Source organism: Zootoca vivipara, chromosome 5 (assembly GCF_963506605.1).
Source record: "Zootoca vivipara chromosome 5, rZooViv1.1, whole genome shotgun sequence".
Lineage (NCBI taxonomy): Eukaryota > Metazoa > Chordata > Lepidosauria > Squamata > Lacertidae > Zootoca > Zootoca vivipara.
The window spans coordinates 36513719-36528410 of record NC_083280.1 but is presented as its reverse complement, the minus strand read 5'-3'; the positions used below and the strand labels follow the sequence as shown (position 1 = coordinate 36528410).

General features: G+C 47.7%; 1 protein-coding gene across 1 annotated transcript in view; it reads left to right on the top strand.

Moving 5' to 3' along the window:
- Positions 1–13296, top strand: part of RAB6B (RAB6B, member RAS oncogene family) — a 55190-nt gene extending 41894 nt beyond the window's left edge. Inside the window, exons 4-8 of the mRNA XM_035134088.2 lie at positions 1945–2050; positions 7811–7922; positions 8246–8339; positions 9498–9564; positions 13160–13296. Coding sequence (XP_034989979.1) covers positions 1945–2050; positions 7811–7922; positions 8246–8339; positions 9498–9564; positions 13160–13224 — 444 coding nt within the window. The 3' untranslated portion in view covers positions 13225–13296. The remainder of the gene's footprint in view (positions 1–1944; positions 2051–7810; positions 7923–8245; positions 8340–9497; positions 9565–13159) is intronic.
- Positions 13297–14692: the final 1396 nt, after the last annotated feature.

Here is a 14692-nt window from a genome sequence, read left to right as displayed (position 1 = left end):
GGGACTTTGTGCAAGGATAACCCAATGTCAGTGCAGATGGGAGTTGGCTATAATGAGAGGGGGAAGCGGCAGCTGCTGCTGCATTAATAAGTAGCAGCTAACTATCTCGTGCAGTGTTAATGCACTCTCCAACATCCATCTCAGGCCTAATGGGTTGTTTCCAAGCCTTTCCAAGTGCTCTAATGAAAGCCACAGGCTGAGTGATTTAGGGACGGGGGGGGGGGGGGGAGATGGAGCCACACTGGTAGATTTCCCTACGCCTTCCATGGGTTTGTTTCTGACCCAGCAGCAGAAATAGAAACGGGTCTCTTCATTTACACCATCTCTTCCCCAAAATATATCCCAAATCAGTTGTGTGGTGATTCGGAACTGAGGCAAAATACTGAAGCCAAATGAACTGCTGAGTAGATTACAAGCAGTATCGGCCATCCACTCTCGCTCTCCATGCACGGGAGCATAGACAACGTTGCAAAAGCCTCTCAGGTCAATGAGAATTTGATGGGTGTTAATGCAAATTTTGTGGCCTCAGGTGCCCCACAAAAATCCAGCCCATGTGGCTGAAGGCCTTTCCACATCAGAAAGATTCCAAAAGCATTCCAGCTTCCAGAAGCCCTCCATGATACCATGGCACAAGCTTGAAATCCTTTGCTGGCAGCCTCAACAGAAAGGCCATGAAGGGTGAAAGCATAGGACTCAACTGTGTCCCATGTGGCTGAGCCTTAGACCTGGGATTGCAGAAGGAAATTAGACTACACTTTTCAAAACTCTGGAGTAGCCCATGGGCTGGAATCATGCAGTGTAGGCAGGACCCACTTTAGAGGTCCGCCAACTGGAGCCTGGTGCAAAATGATCAAAGGGTGCAGCCAAACACACACTGTGTCCCACCAGGAGCCATACATTAGAACGACCCGCATATACATGATGGGGGTCTACAGCGGAGTGGCTTCAGATCAGGAATTCTAACAGCTTAATTTTGAAAGAGGAAGAAATCTTGTTTGTTATTACCGTTCTTAAACAATTGGGAGTCAGCAACCCTTGTTAGATCTACCGTCAGTGAGATCTATCTTTTTGCAGTGGACGCAACCTGCCATTGGTCGTATTTTTCTTATCAGAGAAGCAGGGTTGTGTCCCCTAGTGAGACTAGTGTGGCCTACTTCAAGGATTTGAGGAAACCACCCCATCAATGTTACTCTTTCCCATTTTCCATTTGATCTACATCTCAGTGGCCTTTTGCCTTTTACTGCACTCTTCCTTTTGTTCACGAGACTCCCAGATATGTTTTACAAAAGAGCCTTTTTCAGGTGCTCAAAGTACATAGATGTACTGAGTGCACATGACGGGGATATCAGTTCAAATACAGCTGTGCTGTCTGTGGGACTGTCCCTACCCATTCCATAAAATGTGCATAGAGGTCCGAAGCAGGGCCTGCCAGCCTCATGGTTTGTTTTCGTCAGGTGTTACCTTTACTTGTCCCCAAATCTGTTGTCATATGTAATGGCAGGAGGAGGACAGGCAGGTGTGGCTTGGGTTGGAAAGGCCTTGTGGACCAGGTTAGGGCCTCTTCCAGGACTAAGTAGACTTGCAGGCCACCACTAGTTTATAGGCTTCCCCTGATATCATAGTTTGGGAGTAAGAGGAAGCCAGGATCCAGCCCACCAGCTGGATCCAGTTCCCCAACCATGGTTTATGCCCACCTGGGAAGGGCTAGCCTGTGCATCATGCTGGATTACATGGTCATTTCGCCACACCTCACATAACCAGAAAGCTAGAATAAAGAGCAATCAGTTGTTGCTGTTTATTTAAAATGGCAGCTCTCAGGGGACATAACTGATAATGGATGCTCCCTCTGTTCATCGTTCAGTCTCCCGACTTCCTGTGTTTAATGGCTGTTTCTTCTCCTAACTGTATGTCTCTCTGCCGCTCTTCCCGGTCCCCTCTCGGCAGGTGCGGTTGCAGCTCTGGGACACGGCCGGCCAGGAGAGATTCCGAAGCTTGATCCCCAGTTACATTCGAGACTCAACAGTAGCCGTGGTGGTCTATGACATCACAAGTGAGTTACAGGTTTGGAGGCGCTGGACTGTGGGGAAAGCATTGGAAGACCTTGTATCTGCCCATTGCTGCTCAATATCATCCACTAAGGACTATCTGTTGTACGGGCTCAGTGTAAGATGTAACAAACGGATAGACCACTGCTACCCTGTACTGTACTGTACTACACACACACACACACACACACACACACACACACACACAGTCTCTGCACCATGGTAAAACCTTCCATTCTGAAGGAGTTGCCTCTGTCCTGCAGACGTTTACATGAAGAAACTTGTTCTGCTGTCTTGTAAACAATTGTCAAATGAAATGCATGTTGTACTAAGCATCCTAGTTAATTTATTACTTAAATGTTAATTTTAGATGATAGATAGATTGGATAGATAGAGGGGCGTGGGTGGCGCTGTGGTCTAAACCACTGAGCCTCTTGGGCTTGCCGATCGGAAGGTCGGCGGTTTGAATCCCCGCAATGGAGTGAGCTCCCATTGCTCTGTCTCACATGGGCGTAGGCAGGGGGGGCAGGAGGGGGCAATTGCCCCCCCTAGAAGCAGGGCCACTGGCCAGCCTGCCCCACTGCCCGCCCGGTGCCGTCTCCCTTCTCCCTGGCTGGCTGTGGGGCGGGCGGCGGGAAAGCACCAGAGCCGCGCAAAGCGTTTGGCTGGCTTTCCCTCCCTCCGCCCCACAGCCAGCAAGGGAGAAGGGAGACGTCCCTTCTAGCCGGCTGGCTGTGGGGCGGGCGGAGGGAAAGCCAGGCAACCGCTTTGCGCGGCTCTGGGGCTTTCCCTCCACCTGCCCCAGCGATTGCAGAGGGGGAGGAGGGGATCGGAGCAGCCCGATTTCGGGCTGATCCTGGCTCCCCCTCGTCCCTTCCGATCGTGGAGGGGGAGGAGGGAGTCGGAGCAGCCCGATTTCGGGCTGATCCTGGCTCCCCCTCGTCCCTTCCGATCGTGGAGGGGGAGGAGGGAGTCGGAGCAGCCCGATTTCGGGCTGATCCTGGCTCCCCCTCGTCCCTTCCGATCGTGGAGGGGGAGGAGGGAGTCGGAGCAGCCCGATTTCGGGCTGATCCTGGCTCCCCCTCGTCCCTTCCAATCGCGGAGGGGGAGGAGGGAGTTGGAGCAGCCCGATTTCGGGCTGATGCTGGCTCCCCCCTCGTCCCTTCCGATCGTGGAGGGGGAGGAGGGAGTCGGAGCAGCCCGATTTCGGGCTGATCCTGGCTCCCCCTCGTCCCTTCCTATCGCGGAGGGGGAGGAGGGAGTCGGAGCAGCCCGATTTCGGGCTGCTCCGATGTGGCCTTGGCCCCGCCCCTTGCTCCCCGCCCCTTGCCCCCCCCTGATTTTCATCCTGGCTACGCCCCTGCTGTCTCAGCTCCTGCCAACCTAGCAGTTCGAAAGAATGCCAGTGTAAGTAGATAAATAGGTACTGCTGTGGCAGGATGGTCAATGGTGTTTCCATGCACTCTGGTTTCTATCATGGTGTTCCGTTGCGCCAGAAGCGGTTTAGACATGCTGGCCACATGACCCGGAAAGCTGTCTGTGGACAAACACCGGCTCCCTCGGTCTGAAAGGGAAATGAGCGTCACAACCCCATAGTTGCCTTTGACTGGACTTAACCATCCAGGAGTCCTTTACCTTTTTACCTAGATAGATGCACACCTGTAGGAGGATGCAAGAGTCAGGCTTTGTTTGAAGGCCATCCAAAGACCTCTAGGAGCATCCTTTAAAGAGTGTTTTGAACAAAGACCATTCAGTCCACCAGATTGTGCCCAACAGTGGCCAGACTAATGCTCCTGGGAGCTTCCATTTCTATATGTTGGTTCCTACCTGATAAATGAGGAGGAGGATGTTGTTTTTTTAAGGAGAGATACTACCTCCTATTATGTACACAATAACTCAGATTGCCAAACCAGTTATTTTATGAATAGGCTGAAATGAGTGGGACCTGTGGCAGAGTGTTGCAGTGTGGTATGCCCATGGTTCAGGATGTCAAATGGACTTCATTCCCATTCCCCCTTCCCTGTGATTTTTTGTTTTCCCTTCCCAACAGCCTGTCGGCATTCCAAGACCTCTAAGCACCAACAGTGCAATTCAAGCCCTGGGTGGGGTGTAGCAGAGTTGCGGGACCACACCACATCCACAAACCTGCTGCTTACCTGGCTGCTTACCTGGCGGGCATGCAAAATCTGGGGGCAGCCTGGAGCTGGCCTGGTATTCAGGTCCAGATCACACCTGAGGCTGTCAAGTGACAGCAGCAGGATTGGCTCAGGACCCACTCGATCCTGGGTTGCCTCAGCTTCCCCACACCCCCAGAATGGCTCTTTGGGGGCTTTCCATGGGATTCTGACAGGCCACCAGCACCACATCTACCTCCCTACACTTTTCGGCAGGCGGAACAGGGAGCTTTGTGCTGGCAGGACTGTCCCAAATGGAGGGATACCCCTTCTGCATCCATACACAAACCTAGCGTAGTGGATTGGGGGGGTTGGATCACGCCCTTGGCCCTCATTGGGCTGTTTTTTTTGGGGGGGGTGTAAGCTAGGCAAAGTGGGGAGAAAGTGACTGGCCTGAGATCAACCAGGAAACTACATGACTGAGGATTTGAATCTAGGACTTCGCAGCAGTAATCAGACACTGACCCAGCCTTAGCCAACCAGGTGGCCTCCAGGGGTTTTGGAACACAACTCCCATCAGACATGACCATTAGCTGGTGCTCCAACCCTTGAACTACGTTGGGTCTCATGCAGCACTGAGGTCCTCACTTCTGAGGAATCCAATGCTCCTCAATAAAGGAGCCACCGAGCAAAATATTTCAAACCTTTCTGAAGCCCGACTCTGACAAGAACACTCTGACCTTTTCCATAGCCACCTCTCGCCGTTTGCTGTGACTTACCATGTTCCTTATTGCAATTAATGTAAGAGGAAATGAAAAGTGACAGAAAAGTGGATCTGCTTCCCTCTGGTGGCCCCTGCTGGCTCAGGCAGCCGAAGCCGTCGCAGAAGGGTCAGACCTACGCCGAGTCTGAGCCGAGTGGCTCATTAAAAATGTTCCTGTTTAATGGATTGCCTATGCTCCGGTTGCTATAGCTACACTAAACTCTGCCTCTAATTGGCAGCAGATTCTCCTGGCAAAATGCAAGGAAGGGGCAGGCAAAAAGCGCCGTGTGGATAATTATTATTATTATTATTATTATTTATACCCCGCCCATCTGGCCGGGTTCCCCCAGCCACTCTGGGCGGCTTCCAAAAAAACAGAAATTCTAAAATACAGAAATCCATCAAACATTAAAAGCTTCCCTAAACAGGGCTGCCTTGAGATGCCTTCTAAAGGTCTGGTAATTGTTCTCTTTGACCTCTAGTGGGAGGGCATTCCACAGGGTGGGTGCCACTACCGAGAAGGCCCTCTGCCTGGTTCCCTGTAACTTGGCTTCTCGTAATGAGGGAACCGCCAGAAGGCCCTCGGAGCTGGACCTCAGTGTCCGGGCAGAACGATGGGGGTGGAGACGCTCCTTCAGGTATACCGGACCGAGGCCGTTTAAGGCTTTAAAGGTCAACACCAACACTTTGAATTGTGCTCGGAAACGTACTGGGAGCCAATGTAGGTCTTTTAGGACCGGTGTTATGTGATCTCGGCGGCCGCTCCCAGCCACCAGTCTAGCTGCCGCATTCTGGATTAGTTGTAGTTTCCGGGTCACCTTCAAAGGTAGCCCCACGTAGAGCGCATTGCAGTAGTCCAAGCGAGAGATAACTAGAGCATGCACCACTCTGGAGAGACAGTCAGTGGGCAGGTAGGGACTCAGCCTGCGTACCAAATGGAGCTGATAAACAGATGCCCTGGACACGGAGTTGACCTGTGCCTCCATGGACAGCTGTGAGTCTAAAATGACTCCCAGGCTGCGCACCTGGTCTTTCAGGGGCACAGTTACCCCATTGAGGACCAGAGAGTCCTCCACACCCGCCCGCCTCCTGTCCCCCACAAACAGTACTTCTGTCTTGTCAGGATTCAATCTCAATCTGTTAGCCGCCATCCATCCTCCAACCGCCTCCAAGCACTCACACAGGACCTTCACCGGTTCTGATTTAAAAGAGAGGTAGAGCTGGGTATCATCAGCATACTGATGGACACCCAGCCCAAACCCCCTGATGATCTCTCCCAGCGGCTGCATATAGATATTAAAAAGCATGGGGGAGAGGACAGAACCCTGAGGCACCCTACAAGTGAGAGCCCAGGGGTCTGAACACTCATCCCCCACCACCACTTTCTGAACATGGCCCAGGAGGAAGGAGCGGAACCACTGCATGACAGTGCCCCCAGCTCCCAAGCCCTCTAGACGGTCCAGAAGGATGTTATGGTTGATGGTGTCAAAAGCCGCTGAGAGATCCAGCAGAACAAGGAAACAGCTCCTACCTTTGTCCCTAGCCCGCCGGAGATCATCGACCAGTGCGACCAAGGCAGTTTCAGTCCCATGATGAGGCCTGAATCCTGACTGGAAGGGATCCAAATGGTCCGCTTCTTCCAGGCGTGCCTGGAGTTGTTCCGCAACCACTCGCTCAATCACCTTGCCCAAGAATGGAAGATTTGAGACTGGGCGATAGTTGGCCATATTGGCCGGATCTAAAGATGGTTTTTTAAGAAGCTGTTTAATAACCGCCTCTTTCAGCGGGTCTGGGCCTCTGCCTCCCGTCAGAGCTTGTGAGCCCGGGGGGGGGGGGATCAGTTGAAAGTGCTGCCAATGAGATGCGCAGCCAGAGAGCCATCTGTGGATAGGAGGCATGGCTTCTTTATTTATCTAAATTATTATTTGTATGCTGCTTTTCACGTCACAGAAACGCCAAAGCAATTTCAAGAACAATAAAGCTGCCGACAGCATAAAACAAAATAGAACAATAAGTAAAACAGGTAGGAGGAACCCGTGGCTCAGCAGATGCAGTTGAACCTCACCTCCTGTCAGCCTCAGCCAGCACGGCCAGTTATGAGGGATGATTCCAGCAATATCCGGGTGGCCACAGGTTCCCCACTCCTGCAATAGAGCAACAGTAAAATTTCATTGACAATTACAGTAACCAGAGATGCCAGGAGCTGGTATTAACAGGCAGGAAAAGCTTGGATGCAGATACATCTGGGTAGGATTCTCCTCAGTGGATGTGCTGCCCGTGCTGGTTCCATTCTGCTGCAGTTTGGTTTCTGCCAAATGCTACATTATTTGTTTTGCTGTCCACTATTTAACATGTGACATAAGTTACATAACTATTTATTTATTTATTTATACTTATTCAAAGACATACAAAAATACATACCCATTACAAAGTATTTTTTTAATAATATGCTAAAAAAAACCAGCTATTTAGTCTATAAGAGAACAAAGTCAGAAGGAAGAAAAGATAAGGAAAGGAGAAACCTATAGAGAAAAAGTTGTGTAACGATGTTAATTGCATGCATTTCAACATAAAGGAAATGTCGAAACAGCATTAAAAAGAACCTCCAATGAATTACATATCATTTGCAAACTTCCACACACAAAATCCCCAATGATTTTTTTTTGGGGGGGGGGATGTCGTATTTGCTTGAATGATTTCCGTTCCTGACTACAGACAAAAGTGAGCTGCAACAATTTCTGCTTCCTTTTCTGTTTTCACTGGAATTCTCCAGCATCCCTTCTTGTCATAAGTGTTGCTTCTTTTAAAAGTATCAGAATCTGACGCCCATATTGAAGGACTGGTCTTTGTCTTATACCCACCTTCCTTGATTTTCTTCTCCCTTGTAGATCTCAACTCCTTCCAGCAGACATCCAAATGGATTGATGATGTCAGAACAGAAAGAGGAAGTGATGTCATCATCATGTTAGTGGGCAACAAAACAGACCTTGCCGATAAGAGGTAAATGCATATAATGAGGAAGAGGGGGAGGATTATTAATTTCCGGTAGAGAAGGTTAAACTCCTTAGACACACAAGAAACCTGCAAAAGGGCAATAAGCCACATACTGTAGAGATGCTCCATTGTCTACTGTTGCCATAGGAACAGATATCCTAGAGTGACAACTCCTGTTTTATTGACCCTTTCTGAATCGTTAAGATTGAGGGCACAGCTTGGTGCCATTATTACAACTTCACTTTTCGAGCCACAACCCATTTCCCTACCCTTTTGCAGCTGCATTGAGACAGTTACCATTTCCTCCTCTTCTGTGTGTCTGACCCTAGGCAGATAACAATTGAAGAAGGGGAACAGAGAGCTAAAGAACTGAATGTCATGTTTATTGAGACAAGTGCGAAGACAGGATACAATGTAAAACAGGTAAGGTGCCTTTGTTCCTGGGTGAGGAGGAGAGCGTGATCCAGTTTGTATGCTACAGACTCCTGCATGGCACATGCAGACTGGATGAAACATGCATTTTTCACACACAAATACAAGTGTCTCCTTTATCATTGTTATTAGCAAGCTAGATTACTCTGATTCAGGGAGAAATGTATCAAGAAGCCCTTGGTGGCAGCAGAATATACTTGTACAATACTATGGTGAGCATTTACAGCCCGTTAACTCTGTGCAGAGTTCATTTTCCTTTGATTTCTCTCCAGGAACTTCGGCTGCAAACTAGTTGCACCTCAAGGTCAAACGAGATGTGATCTGCATAGCAGATTGGAAAAATAGATGAATAACCAATATGGGAGAGGGTCTAGCCAGACTGGGGCTGTGGCATGGGGGAGGGAGGGAGGCTTTTAACCTGTTGCCCCTGCCGTGGTCATGATCAGAATTGCCTCCTGCACAACAGGAGCTTTCTTCCCAATGTGACTAGCAAGTGCTGGGGCAAGTCCAATCAGGACCATGGCAGAAGCAAAGGGTTAAAAGGCTCCCTTGACACCGAGCCCCAATCTGGCTGCTCCTTCTCCCATATTGGTACAGTTAAACCTCGGTTCTCGAACGGCGCCATTTTGGAACGTTTCAGCTCCTGAACGCCGAAAACCCGGAAGTAAATGCTCCGGTTTTCAGACGTTTTTCGGAAGCCAAACATCCAACGCGGGTTCTGCTTGAGTACAGGAAGCTCTTGCAACCAATTGGAAGCCACGCCTCGGTTGTCTATAGCATTTCAGAAGTTGAATGGGCTTCCCGAACGGATTACGTTCGACAACTGAGGTTTGACTGTAACTGATCTTCAAGTCATCCTGTTTCACATGGCTGGAAGTTGGAATTATACATCATAGCAACCATTGTTTTCAGAGGCACAAGGGAACATCTTCCCCTGATAGTAAGCAGTCTGAGTAGCTCCAAGTCTGGTTCTCTTGGGCAGATGTATAAATGGAAGAAAGCTTGGGGCTTACTTAACTCATGTCACACATACTGTAACTTTTTTAGCTGCTGGGATGTAAACTAGAAAGTACTAATGATTTATTCTCTTCCTCCCTGACCCATCCTTCTGTCTGCCTTTGTTGCTGTACACTCTGCATGCTGCTTTAGCTCTTCCGACGCGTCGCCTCTGCTCTGCCAGGCATGGAGAGTGTCCAAGAGAAGAGCAAAGAAGGGAGTATCCTTTCTTGATTAACAATCATTGCTTCTCAAGCAACCATTCCCATTCGAAATCTTACAGGTAGGGGATTTGGGGGGAAGTTTAGTTCAGTTCCCATTTGAAGCCAAATCTATCAAATTCCAAAACAGTGTAATAACCAAAATACCCAGCCACCCTTCAAATTTTGCCCTTATCTGAATTTCCCAGTGCAGTTCCCTAACCAATGTTTACCAAAAAAAAATGCATATAATAGGGGGGAAAGGTGCACAAAATGAATATACTAATAAAAATAACATACACACATGCATTGTATTAGAAGTCACTTACAAAAATGTGTACATGATTCAAAACTGCATGCATAGCTCCTTGTCCCTATAAGGTCCACTCTAATGAGAGTTGCATATTTTCAGAAAATCTTCATCAGTGATGGAAATAGTTCAGATTGCCTTGCTTGGTTTTTTCCTGTTGGAAAAAGCTGGGATTATGCAAGCCATGCCCATCACTACTTCACATTGTGTCTAAATGACTTCTTAGCCTTGCCCTAGAAGAATGTCCGAGGTCAAATGCAAGAGCTCAGCAGCGATTTCCTTCCTGTTGCGATAGTTCTTCAAGACACAAATGGCCTTGTTAAACTAAACCCAGAATCCCCATTCTCCAATTATGGAATGAACACACAAAAGGAAAGCATCAGCATAGAGCAGTACTAATGAATATGGTCCAATTAAGTGTTATTTATTACAGAGAAGTTCATGGTTTCTAAATTAAACACAGCAGTAATGGCTTCCTCTCCCTCTGAAGCTGGCAGGAAATAAAGAATAATGGTTACACAGGGAATGTTTGCCAAACAATGACAGCTCATGCCATGTCCCCAGATGTTCCCTTGCATAGGTTATGCAGGAGGCCCACAGAATTATTCCTTCTGCCCTGAATAGCTATTTTTCACTGCTAACAGTGTGATTTAGAAATGATCTTGATGAGAGTCCCAATGAGGGCCCAGAAACAGAGGCTGAGTGATGACATCAACTTCATTTTAAAAGAGCTTTAAAAAAGCGCCTTATTTTGCATCCAGTAGACTGATCTGTGCTTGCTCCTGGGTTCTAATTTAATCTGTTGCCATTTGCTGGTAGATGTGAATTACGCTTCCTTGGTTCTCACACTGGTCCCCTTGTTGATGGGCATCAATCATTTTGAAGGGCCCCAAATCAAGACCAATGTTTGTGTGCTTATTGTTCTCGCTAAAAGGGGGTATCCCTAAATACCCCCTTTAAAAAGGTAAAGGGACCCCTGACCATTAGGTCCAGTCGTGACAGGAGAGACTCCTACCTGGAGATGGCAGGAATTGAACCTGGGGCCTTCTGCATGCAAGGCAGATGCTTTACCCCTGAGCTATGGCCCTTTCCCTCTCTCCAGGCCAATTTAGACAAGCTGTAGTTAGGGACCGAACAATCTCATGCTTGGTGAGGAGGGAATGGAGAAATTCTCATATCTGAACACTTATAGCAAAAAAAAAAAACTCCATTCCCATAAACAACTACCACAGCAGGTAGAAGAGTTCAGCCTAGACTTTATCTAGAGCATGGAGGAGAAGGATAGTCAAAGCTACTAGCCATGATGGAAGCTGTGCTGTCCCCCCACAGGCGGAGGCAGGAATGCCGCTGAATACCTGTTGTAGGAGGGGAGAGGGCTATTTCACCTAGATCCCACGGGGATCTGGTTGGCCACTGCAAAAACAGGATGCTGGACTAGGTGTGCCAATGGCCTGGTCCATGTTCGTATGCCATTTATATATTCAGGTATATTCCTGCATATAAGACTACTTTTTAACCCAGGAAAATCTTCTCAAAAGTTGGGGGTCGTCTTATACGTCGGGTCGTATTTCTTATACAGCAAGTACATCCCAAACTCTATATTTTAACTAGAAAAGCTGGGGGTCGTCTTATACGCCCAGTCGTCTTATATGCCGGATCCCAAACTCTATATTTTAACTGGAAAAGCTGGGGGTCGTCTTATATGCCGGAATATACAGCACCGTATATTTTAAAAATTCTTAGGCTGTAGGAAACATTCAAAGTTACAACCTCCTGCAACCTGAAGTATCTAGGCCAAGAAAGAGCTGGCGCTGGTTACAGAAACCAATCCTCTTCCACAGAGAGGGGCACAACTGCTGAGCCTTGCTTTTCCTTCTCTCTTGATTGCCCCAGGGGCACATGCGGCAGCGGTGGCAGAGAGTGCCTGTCTGGGAAGGGGAGATGACATGGCGCCTGCGAACCATTGTGGCGGAAGAGAGAGAGTGTCTGGATGTGACTGACAGCAGCTCTTCTCCCCTAATTGCTGCCTTTTGTGCTTGGGAAAGGTCATCTCCCTTGGGGGCCTGCGCCGAGTTTGATATAGATTACATATGTCAGCGCCACATGCAGAGAGCACAGCCTGGGCTTGGCCCTTGCTGCATGCAGAGCGAGAGACCAGTCTGTGGCTGGTTAAGGAAGACAGAGGTGTGATGTCATCCTTCTTGAGTCCTCAGGGCTAAAGCCTCTGCTCCAAGAGGCAGGGATTTAGCCCAATTCTTTAAGTTGCTTGTCAAGCGACAGGCAAGACAGCATGAAGGCTTATACAACACACAGTCATACAAACATTGCAGTACACTTTTTGGCTTGGGTATTTGCCTGCTAAGTTACTTGGTCACTTGCAGGAGCACCTCCTTACTGTGGTTTTTTAACATTGCCTGAAGTGAGAGCTTTGTCAGAAGAAATAATGGGTTTGTATTAAACACTCCATTGGAGGGGGGGTGGCATTCTGCTGCTGGAGCAACCAGGCTTCTGTTTCCTCTCCTCCCCATGCACCTTCAAGATCAGCTCTGGATGGTCCACCAACACACATACACCCCCCCAAAAAAAAACACACCCTGATTTTGAGGGCATAGGTGGGCGGGGGAGATGTTGGAGAGGGAGAGGAAGCTCTGTTGCACCAGCAAAGCCGCAGTGTTGGAAACAGCCCATGTTCTTTGGCTGGTCACTTATACTGACTTAGCTAACACCTCATCAACAGCAAGAGGAGGAGAGGCAGGAGATATAGGTGGGGGGGGGAACTTGGCTACAAAGTCAATTCCCAACCTCATCCTACAGAAACCAGTCACAGGACTCGTGGTCTGGAGTGGGAACCAAGTGACTCCAGGTGCCCATTTTTATTATTGTGTTAGTTGGCGGCAAGGAGGACATAACGTGTGATAACAGTATTTGTGTACCATCCTCTTGGGTTCTCTACAGGTATTTGTGTACCTCTATCATGCACTTAGATCAGGCATCCCCAAACTTTGGCCCTCCAGATGTTTTGGACTACAATTCCCATCATCCCTGACCACTGGTCCTGTTAGCTAGGGATCATGGGAGTTGTAGGCCAAAACATCTGGAGGGCCGCAGTTTGGGGGTGCCTGACTTAGATCTTGTTGTGATATGGAATTTAACTAGCTTTGATGAGCATTTATGTTGCCAGCTGACTTGCTTGCTGCTGTTGGTAGAGACACCTTGGTAAGTTGCGTTACCTTGTTGACACTCTGGGAATGATGCACTTCCCTCAATAGCATAAACCTGTTATCTCCCTTAACCCTTTTCTGCAGTGATTGACATTAAATTGGACAAACCACAGGAACCACCACCCAGTGAAGGCGGGTGCTCTTGTTAATGCAAAGCGCAGGATTCGTCAGCTCCATTTGACACCACACGCTTGTTGTGTTGCTTCCTATTGGTTAGCTTCCTAATAATATGAATTGAGTTATTCAATGGGGAGGATTTCTTTTCTCTCTGTGTCTCTCTAGGAAAGGGAAGGGGTGGGTGGCAAGGATCAGACTATGTGATTCAACCACTGGTTCTATTTTCTTTTCTTTTTTTGGTTTAGTTGTAATATATTGTACTTTATTAAAAATGCCAAAACAATTCAGAATTTTAAACAAGACACTTTAATTGTGTGTATACAACTCTCAGCCATGGGGACTTAATATCCTTTTTGGGGTACTTTTTTTTAAATTGTATATTTGTAAACTTACAGAGAAAACCCCAAGATTATACAGGCTGGCTAGTTTCAGTGTTTGACATAAATGGTAGACATATCCTTGAAGTAAACTAGCCCCCAATTAGTTGACCGAACACTAACTGTGCCATTCACACTCCAATGAGAGGCCAGCAAAACATGCAACCACCGGTTGTAACATCTGACTAGATGGCTATGAAAAGGTGGGGGAGAGAGCTACAACTAGAGAAATGTTATTCATGACACTGGCAGTGCACCTCCATAGTTCCCAGATGCATAAGGATCTATTGCGCTTGCACAGCTTACCATCATGCACCATGCTATATTTTACTATACCATGAGAGATGTTCCTTTTTTAGCACTTCTTGTGGGTGGATACCTGTTTTTAAGACCTTCACTTGTGTCGCGTAGCCTATGTATGTCAACTTTTTAAACATCACACTAGCTAGCATAAGCCACCACACAAATATACTATGGCGTGTATGTGATACCAATGGCATTGCTGTGTATATGGATGGTTGGGCCCAGCAGTAGCCTTTACTCCCTGAAAAGGCCACCTCAGTCAATGATAGCTGCTGATTTGTAGCTAACATTGGATTGAAAAAGAAAGCACTCAGATGGTTTTGCCAAAAAAGGGGGGGGGGAGGGGGGAAATATGGCAGAATAAAATAGTTATCCAAAGGCTCCCTCTAAGCTTATTGTTACAAGTAGATTTCTTTAAGGAAGCAACTCAAAATGATGGCCAAGATTGAATCGGAAATTGTCAATTACTGTAACTTCAAAAGGTAATCCCTTGGGGGTCACCTCACTTTTAGCCAACTGTACTATTCATGGTGGTTGATCATTATTATGAGTGATGATAACTTCTGCATGAGTGAACAAAGAGCAAAAGAGCCTGTCTCTGTAGAAAAGAAGATTGCCTTGGCAACAAAGATACGATAGATAATGTATTTAATTTTTGTAACATGTGTATGCATGTTTTATATTGATATAAAACATACATTGACACACACACACAGCTGTGTGAAGGTGTATGTCTACACACCCATGCACAATATAGATGCTTGGTTTCTCCCACTGTTATAACTTTGCAACCAACAACAGTTGTGGAAAATTACAGTTG